A 10,000-nucleotide genomic window follows, 5' to 3' on the forward strand; every position below is an offset into this window, starting at 1 on the left:
GTTATTTGTGTCTGCGATCCTCAACTCATCTTTAGGGACCTACGTATGTTGTTTAGCCAGGAGGCATAAAAACAGAGACTGTACACACCATAGTAAGTCTTCCCTCTTTGTACACAATCTCTCCACATGTTTAAGCCATCCTGTTTTGCATGCCAACCTTTCACAATCCTAAGTCTTCCTGCTTTGCATACGACCTTCCACCATGCTCAGCCATCCTGTTTTGCATACCAACCTTCCACATTGCTAAGTCCTTCTACTTTGCATACCAACCTTCCACATTGCTAAGTCCTTCTACTTTGCATACCAACCTTCCACATTGCTAAGTCCTACTTTGCATACAACCTTCCACCATGCTCAGCCATCCTGTTTTGCATACCAACCTTCCACATTGCTAAGTCCTTCTACTTTGCATACCAACCTTCCACATTGCTAAGTCCTTCTACTTTGCATACAACCTTCCACCATGCTAAGCCATCCTGTTTTGCATATCAACCTTTCGCAATCCTAAGTCTTCCTGCTTTGCATACGACCTTCCACCATGCCCAGCCATCCTGTTTGGCATACCAACCTTCCACATTGCTAAGTCCTTCTACTTTGCATACCAACCTTCCACATTGCTAAGTCCTTCTACTTTGCATACCAACCTTCCACATAGCTAAGTCTTCTTGCTTTGCATACGACCTTCCACCATGCCCAGCCATCCTGTTTGGCATACCAACCTTCCACATTGCTAAGTCCTTCTACTTTGCATACCAACCTTCCACATTGCTAAGTCCTTCTACTTTGCATACCAACCTTCCACATAGCTAAGTCTTCTTGCTTTGCATATGACCTTCCACCATGCCCAGCCATCCTGTTTGGCATACCAACCTTCCACATTGCTAAGTCCTTCTACTTTGCATACCAACCTTCCACATTGCTAAGTCCTTCTACTTTGCATACCAACCTTCCACATTGCTAAGTCTTCTTGCTTTGCATACGACCTTCCACCATGCTAAGCCATCCTGTTTGGCATACCAACCTTCCACATTGCTAAGTCCTTCTACTTTGCATACCAACCTTCCACATAGCTAAGTCCTTCTACTTTGCATACCAACCTTCCACATTGCTAAGTCCTACTTTGCATACAACCTTCCACCATGCTCAGCCATCCTGTTTTGCATACCAACCTTCCACATTGCTAAGTCCTTCTACTTTGCATACCAACCTTCCACATTGCTAAGTCCTTCTACTTTGCATACCAACCTTCCACATTGCTAAGTCCTTCTACTTTACATACAACCTTCCACCATGTTAAGCCATCCTGTTTTGCATATCAACCTTTCGCAATCCTAAGTCTTCCTGCTTTGCATACGACCTTCCACCATGCCCAGCCATCCTGTTTGGCATACCAACCTTCCACATTGCTAAGTCCTTCTACTTTGCATACCAACCTTCCACATTGCTAAGTCCTTCTACTTTGCATACCAACCTTCCACATTGCTAAGTCCTTCTACTTTGCATACCAACCTTCCACATAGCTAAGTCTTCTTACTTTGCATACGACCTTCCACCATGCCCAGCCATCCTGTTTGGCATACCAACCTTCCACATTGCTAAGTCCTTCTACTTTGCATACCAACCTTCCACATTGCTAAGTCCTTCTACTTTGCATACCAACCTTCCACATTGCTAAGTCCTTCTACTTTGCATACCAACCTTCCACATTGCTAAGTCTTCTTGCTTTGCATACGACCTTCCACCATGCTAAGCCATCCTGTTTGGCATACCAACCTTCCACATTGCTAAGTCCTTCTACTTTGCATACCAACCTTCCACATTGCTAAGTCCTTCTACTTTGCATACCAACCTTCCACATAGCTAAGTCCTTCTACTTTGCATACCAACCTTCCACATAGCTAAGTCTTCTTGCTTTGCATACGACCTTCCACCATGCTAAGCCATCCTGTTTTGCATACCAACCTTCCACCATGCTAAGCCATCCTGTTTTGCATATCAACCTTTCACAATCCTAAGTCTTCCTGCTTTCCATACGACCTTCCACCATGCCCAGCCATCCTGTTTGGCATACCAACCTTCCACATTGCTAAGTCCTTCTACTTTGCATACCAACCTTCCACATTGCTAAGTCCTTCTACTTTGCATACCAACCTTCCACATAGCTAAGTCTTCTTACTTTGCATACGACCTTCCACCATGCCCAGCCATCCTGTTTGGCATACCAACCTTCCACCATGCTAAGCCATCCTGTTTTGCATACCAACCTTCCACCATGCTAAGCCATCCTGTTTTGCATATCAACCTTTCACAATCCTAAGTCTTCCTGCTTTCCATACGACCTTCCACCATGCCCAGCCATCCTGTTTGGCATACCAACCTTCCACATTGCTAAGTCCTTCTACTTTGCATACCAACCTTCCACATTGCTAAGTCCTTCTACTTTGCATACCAACCTTCCACATAGCTAAGTCTTCTTACTTTGCATACGACCTTCCACCATGCCCAGCCATCCTGTTTGGCATACCAACCTTCCACATTGCTAAGTCCTTCTACTTTGCATACCAACCTTCCACATTGCTAAGTCCTTCTACTTTGCATACCAACCTTCCACATTGCTAAGTCCTTCTACTTTGCATACCAACCTTCCACATTGCTAAGTCTTCTTGCTTTGCATACGATCTTCCACCATGCTCAGCCATCCTGTTTGGCATACCAACCTTCCACATTGCTAAGTCCTTCTACTTTGCATACCAACCTTCCACATTGCTAAGTCCTTCTACTTTGCATACCAACCTTCCACATAGCTAAGTCCTTCTACTTTGCATACCAACCTTCCACCATGCTAAGTCATCCTGTTTTGCATACCAACCTTCCACCATGCTAAGCCATCCTGTTTTGCATATCAACCTTCCACATAGCTAAGTCCTTCTACTTTGCATACCAACCTTCCACCATGCTAAGTCATCCTGTTTTGCATACCAACCTTCCACCATGCTAAGCCATCCTGTTTTGCATATCAACCTTCCACATTGCTAAGTCCTTCTACTTTGCATACCAACCTTCCACATTGCTAAGTCCTTCTACTTTGCATACCAACCTTCCACATTGCTAAGTCCTTTTACTTTGCACACAATCTTCTACCATGTTAAGCCATCCTGTTTGGCATACCAACCTTCCACATTGCTAAGTCTTCTTGCTTTGCATACGACCTTCCACCATGCTAAGCCATCCTGTTTGGCATACCAACCTTCCACATTGCTAAGTCTTCTTGCTTTGCATACGACCTTCCACCATGCTAAGCCATCCTGTTTGGCATACCAACCTTCCACATTGCTAAGTCCTTCTACTTTCTTCTACCATGTTAAGTGTTCCTGTTTTGCACGAAAAAAGCAATCAATATATAACTAAATATTCAGTTTCCATTATTCCTGTACAAAAAGTAATTAGTACTTCACAAAATATTCACCTCTCATCATTCGTGAACAAAATGTAATCAGTATTTAACAAGTATTACGTTTCCACAATTCTTGAACAAAAGATAATTGGTATTTAATAAAGCATTCAGTTTCTATCATTACTGAACAAAATGTAATCAGTACTTAACAAGTATTACGTTTCCACAATTCTTGAACAAAATGTAATCAGTTTTTAACAAGTATTACGTTTCCACAATTCTTGAACAAAAGGTAATTGGTATTTAACAAAGCATTCAGTTTCTATCATTCCTGAACAAAATGTAATCAGTTTTTAACAAGTATTACGTTTCCACAATTCTTGAACAAAAGGTAATTGGTATTTAACAAAGCATTCAGTTTCTATCATTCCTGAACAAAATGTAATCAGTTTTTAACAAGTATTACGTTTCCACAATTCTTGAACAAAAGGTAATTAGTATTTAACAAAGCATTCAGTTTCTATCATTATTGAACAAAATGTAATCAGTTTTTAACAAGTATTACGTTTCCACAATTCTTGAACAAAAGGTAATTGGTATTTAACAAAGCATTCAGTTTCTATCATTACTGAACAAAATTTAATCAGTTTTTAACAAGTATTACGTTTCCACAATTCTTGAACAAAAGGTAATTAGTATTTAACAAAGCATTCAGTTTCTATCATTATTGAACAAAATGTAATCAGTTTTTAACAAGTATTACGTTTCCACAATTCTTGAACAAAAGGTAATTGGTATTTAACAAAGCATTCAGTTTCTATCATTACTGAACAAAATTTAATCAGTTTTTAACAAGTATTACGTTTCCACAATTCTTGAACAAAAGGTAATTGGTATTTAACAAAGCATTCAGTTTCTATCATTATTGAACAAAATGTAATCAGTTTTTAACAAATATTACGTTTCCACAATTCTTGAACAAAAGGTAATTAGTATTTAACAAAGCATTCAGTTTGTATCAGTACTGAACAAAATGTAATCAGTACTTAACAAGTATTACGTTTCCACAATTCTTGAACAAAAGGTAATTAGTATTTGAAAGCATTCAGTTTCTATCAGTACTGAACAAAATGTAATCAGTACTTAACAAGTATTACGTTTCCACAATTCTTGAACAAAAGGTAATTGGTATTTAACAAAGCATTCAGTTTCTATCATTACTGAACAAAATGTAATCAGTATCTAACAGAGTATTCACCTTCCACCATGACTGAACAAAATGTAATCGGCATTTAACAAAGTATATATTCAGTTTCTGTCATTTCAGTGCAAAAAGTAATTGTTATTCAACAAAGTATTCAGTTCCCATCATTCCTGTCGAAGGACTGAGTGCCCTTGTCAAAATATGGCATTGAATTTATGTATATATAAAAATATTGTAATTTTACAGACTATGAAACTCCCAGCTGCTGACATAGAATATTTCATTTTATTACCTCCGCCAACGATGATGGTAGGTTATGTTTTACCACCTCTGTGTGTGTGTGTGTAATTCCTTGTACTTTTTTCTAAACAGTATCAGAAGAGGGACACATCCTTCCAAGATATGACCCTGAAGAGTCCATCTACCAGGAGATGCCCGAATTCCCCCTGGCCCAGCCCCCACCTCCACTGCCCTCCATCCTGAAGTCTTCTTTACATGAAAGTGCAAACAGTTTGTATTCAGAATTCCAGGGTGAAACAAACGGGGAGTTGGAAAATGAAGTGAAAGATGTGCCAGTTGTCACGAAGGAAGAAGCTACATATACTAATGTATTGGTTTCAGTAAAACCAGAAGTTTCTTGTGCCTAGACTTCGGTTCCATTAAAATCAGAGACTGCTTCTACCGATGCGTCAGTTCCAGAAAAAAAAAAAAAACTTGTGCTACATATGCTAAGACCCAGGTTTAAAGGTTTAAAGGTCGCTCATGAATGGCAGAGGCAAGGGACAGTGACATTGCCCTAGCAAGCAGAACAATGCCTTAGAGACTGACCCCAAGCTAAGGCCAGGGAGGGCCAGGCAATGGCTGCTGATGACTCAACAGATAGACCTATAGGCTCCCTCAAACTCCCCCAACCTTAGCTCACAAGGATGGTAAGGTTGCAGACACTAAAGGCACTAATGAGTCTACGCGGGACTCGAACCCCCGTCTGGCAAACACCATGAATGGAGAAGTATTGATTTGAAAGCTCAATATAGAGACGACTGGCGAAATCTAGCCGAGGCCCTTTACGTCAATAGGTGTGGATGATGATGATGATGTTGATGATGTTGATGATGATGATGATGATGATGAATGTATTATAGATTTCAGTGTCATGGTTAAATGAAAATACGGGGGAATTTTGTGTTTTAAAATTTCCTTTCTAAAATTTCCACTAAAATTATGGATCAATTGGTTCTTTACTTTATAAGTTTTAAAGTAAGAACAATGTATTTTTATATAAATAAAATTGTGGCTAAACCACACTTTACATTACTTTTACTTAAACTTAACTTCATAAGTTCAAATTTGCAGCAAATGTTTTTATGTTGAACAGGCTGACATGAGTCTTTTTATAGTTTATATATGAAATGTCTGTTTAAATGTTGTTAATGTTTTTTTTAAATACTTTATTCTAATTGTTAATTTCTTCTTATTTCGTTTATTTATTTCCTTATTTCCTTTCCTCACTGGGCTATTTTTCCCAGTTGGAGCCCTTTGGCTTGTAGCATCTTGCTTTTCCAACTAGGGTTGTAGCTTAGCCAGTAATAATAATAATAATAATAATAATAATAATAATAATAATAATAATAATAAATAATAATAAATAATAATAAATAATAATAATAATAATAACAATAATAATAATAAATAATAATAATAATAATAACAATAATAAATAATAAATAATAATAATAATAATAATAATAATAATAATAATAATAATAATAAATAATGATAATAATAAATAATAATAAATAACAATAAATAACAATAATAATAATAATAATAATAATAATAATAATAAATAATGATAATAATAAATAATAATAAATAACAATAAATAACAATAATAATAAATAACAAATAATCAATAAATACTAAATAATAATAACAACAACAATAATGATAATAATAATAATAATAAATAATAATAAATATCAATAAATAATAGATAATAATAAGTAACAATAAATAATAATATATAATAAATAATCAATAAATAATAGATAATAACAACAACAAAAACAACAACAACAACAACAACAATAATAATAATAATAATAATAATAATAATAATAATAATAATAATAATAATGTCTAGTCCCTACACTCGTCTTTCACCCACCTTAACAAAAACGTATATTATAAATTCTTACATTTACCCCTTTAAAAACCCATAATTTCAATGGGAAATTCCCCGTAAGAATATACTGTTCATAACCGTATTTCAGTAAAAGACAGGAGACCGTAATTTTACCATAGTTTATTACTAGACTTTACGGGTTGGTGACCATAATATCACTCCTTGTGGCCTGATTGGTAACGTCTCTGCCTGGTGTTTGCCAGACGGGGGTTCGAGTCCCGCTCAAACTCGTTAGTGCCTTTAGTGTCGGCAACCTTACCATCCTTGTGAGCTAAGGTTGAGGGGTTTGCGGGAGCCTATAGGTCTATCTGTTGAGTCATCAGCAGCCACTGCCTGGCCCTCCCTGGTTCTAGCTTGGGTGGAGAGGAGGCTTGGGCGCTGATCATATAACATATAGTCAGTCTGAGAGAGAGAGAGAGAGAGAGAGAGAGAGAGAGAGAGAGAGAGCCTTATTGCCTAATTCTATGTTTGGGTTCCCCCAGGTCCCTCAGTGTGAGGCACCTCGTATATCCACCAGAGAGTTGCTAATGCATCTTCCGGTGTTTTTTGCATCTTCCAGTCTTGGATGGTCTGGGATGCATCTGAGAGAGAGAGAGAGAGAGAGAGAGAGAGAGAGAGAGAGCCTTATTCTATGTTTGGGTTCCCCCAGGTCCCTCAGTGTGAGGCACCTCGTATATCCACCAGAGTTGCTAATGCATCTTCCGGTGTATTTTGCATCTTCCAGTCTTGGATGGTCTGAGAGAGAGAGAGAGAGAGAGAGAGAGAGAGAGAGAGAGAGAGAGCCTTATTTCCTTATTGCCTTACTCTTTGTTTGGGTTCCCCCAGGTCCCTCAGTGTGAGGCACCTCGTATATCCACCAGAGAGTTGCTAATGCATCTTCCGGTGTATTTTGCATCTACCAGTCTTGGATGGTCTGGGATGCATTTGGGAGAGAGAGAGAGAGAGAGAGAGAGAGAGAGAGAGAGAGAGCCTTATTCTATGTTGGGTTCCCCCAGGTCCCTCAGTGTGAGGCACCTCGTATATCCACCAGAGAGTTGCTAATGCATCTTCCGGTGTATTTTGCATCTTCCAGTCTTGGATGGTCTGGGATGCATCTGAGAGAGAGAGAGAGAGAGAGAGAGAGAGAGAGAGAGCCTTATTGCCTAATTCTATGTTTGGGTTCCCCAAGGTCCCTCAGTGTGAGGCACCTCGTATATCCACCAGAGAGTTGCTAATGCATCTTCCGGTGTATTTTGCATCTACCAGTCTTGGATGGTCTGGGATGCATTTGGGAGAGAGAGAGAGAGAGAGAGAGAGAGAGAGAGAGAGAGCCTTATTTCCTTATTGCCTTATTCTTTGTTTGGGTTCCCCCAGGTCCCTCAGTGTGAGGCACCTCGTATATTCACCAGAGAGTTGCTAATGCATCTTCCGGTGTATTTTGCATCTACCAGTCTTGGATGGTCTGGGATGCATTTGGGGGAGAGAGAGAGAGAGAGAGAGAGAGAGAGAGAGAGAGAGAGAGAGCCTTATTGCCTAATTCTATGTTTGGGTTCCCCCAGGTCCCTCAGTGTGAGGCACCTCGTATATCCACCAGAGAGTTGCTAATGAATCTTCAGGTGTATTTTGCATCTACCAGTCTTGGATGGTCTGGGATGCATTTGGGAGAGAGAGAGAGAGAGAGAGAGAGAGAGAGAGAGAGCCTTATTTCCTTATTGCCTTATTCTTTGTTTGGGTTCCCCCAGGTCCCTCAGTGTGAGGCACCTCGTATATTCACCAGAGAGTTGCTAATGCATCTTCCGGTGTATTTTGCATCTACCAGTCTTGGATGGTCTGGGATGCATTTGGGGGAGAGAGAGAGAGAGAGAGAGAGAGAGAGAGAGAGAGAGAGCCTTATTGCCTAATTCTATGTTTGGGTTCCCCCAGGTCCCTCAGTGTGAGGCACCTCGTATATCCACCAGAGAGTTGCTAATGAATCTTCAGGTGTATTTTGCATCTACCAGTCTTGGATGGTCTGGGATGCATTTGGGGGAGAGAGAGAGAGAGAGAGAGAGAGAGAGAGAGAGAGAGAGAGAGATTGATTGATTGATTGGTTTAAAGTTTTCAGGCATCCTTAAACACACACACACACAGAGAGAGAGAGAGAGAGAGAGAGAGAGAGAGAGAGAGAGTTCTTTTTCTGTCGCAATATGCTACGTGGCGTTCTTAAACAGAGAGGAAAAGTTGTGATAAGGTTAAACACAGGCATCCTGCCTTATTCGTCGTAGATAGTTAGACTATCAAAGAAGTTGAAATAGCACTCGTCCAGCGAGAGACATCGAATTTCTCTCTCTCTCGTGTAACATTTCATTGGTTCCAGTATATTCAGTTTCAGGACACTGGAACATAATCTGGAAGTCTTTTAAATTATTGGGAAATCTTCAGTGACTTGAAACTTTCAGTGATTTAACTTAATTGATGTTTTTTTTAGAGCGTGATAACTAACAAACGGTCTTTCAAAATATGGATGATTAGTTTATATAGCTTCATGACTATTGAAAATAGCAGAATGTGCAAGAGAAAATATCGGAAAATAGTTCCTGACTTAAGAAAATGTGTGAAATGTGAAGAATGAATAAAAACGAAGTCAAGTAAACAATGAAATAATGAAAAGATAAAACTAAAAATAAGTGGAAAGACATGATCACGATAAGGAAAACAAATGAAAAATCACAAGTAAGCAAGCAACAATGTAACTTAGCCAAGAAGAATTGAGAACCATAAACGCAGGAGAGACACATCATAACCTACACAAGAATCGAATCTAACAGAACCAAAGATGGTCCGGATAATTACACATCTAATCTTGTTAAATCTTCTGGTTATTTCCTGCCCAAAACATTGTGGTAAGTATGTAGTGTTTAGGTAGTCCCTTTGCAGCATTTAGTTTCCATATTTAAGTAAACAAAGAAGATGGCTATGTAAAAACAGGCATCAAAAACTGGTTTGAAAACAAACACAACGATTACCTTAATATTTCCTACATCTCTAACTGGCCTGATTATTATTATTATTATTATTATTATTATTATTATTATTATTATTATTATTATTATTATTATCATTATTATTATTATTATCATTATTATTATTAATTATTATTATTATTATTATTATTATTATTATTATTATTATTATTATTATTATTATTATTATTATTATTAAGCTACTACCCTAGTTGGAAAAGGCAGGATGCTATAAA

At 38.2% G+C, this 10,000-nt stretch overlaps 2 protein-coding genes across 3 annotated transcripts in view; both read left to right on the plus strand.

The window, feature by feature from the left end:
• The window catches only part of LOC137634511 (uncharacterized), a 22,143-nt gene extending 16,353 nt beyond the window's left edge, over window positions 1-5,790 (plus strand). Inside the window, exons 4-5 of one of the 2 annotated variants that reach the window (XM_068366952.1) lie at window positions 1-92; window positions 4,971-5,787. The exon at window positions 1-92 is cut by the window's left edge and continues 193 nt beyond it. In XM_068366952.1, the coding sequence (XP_068223053.1) occupies window positions 1-92; window positions 4,971-5,245 (367 nt within the window). In that variant the 3' untranslated portion in view covers window positions 5,246-5,787. Of the gene's footprint in view, window positions 93-4,970 lie in introns of both variants that reach the window. The other variant, XR_011042519.1, reaches the window with a different exon arrangement.
• A 3,787-nt stretch (window positions 5,791-9,577) lies between these two features.
• LOC137634414 (uncharacterized) overlaps window positions 9,578-10,000 on the plus strand; it is a 6,752-nt gene continuing 6,329 nt past the window's right edge. The window contains exon 1 of the mRNA XM_068366809.1: window positions 9,578-9,644. Within this exon, the coding sequence (XP_068222910.1) occupies window positions 9,578-9,644 (67 nt within the window). The remainder of the gene's footprint in view (window positions 9,645-10,000) is intronic.

The sequence above is a fragment of the Palaemon carinicauda genome, chromosome 44 (assembly GCF_036898095.1).
Source record: "Palaemon carinicauda isolate YSFRI2023 chromosome 44, ASM3689809v2, whole genome shotgun sequence".
NCBI lineage: Eukaryota > Metazoa > Arthropoda > Malacostraca > Decapoda > Palaemonidae > Palaemon > Palaemon carinicauda.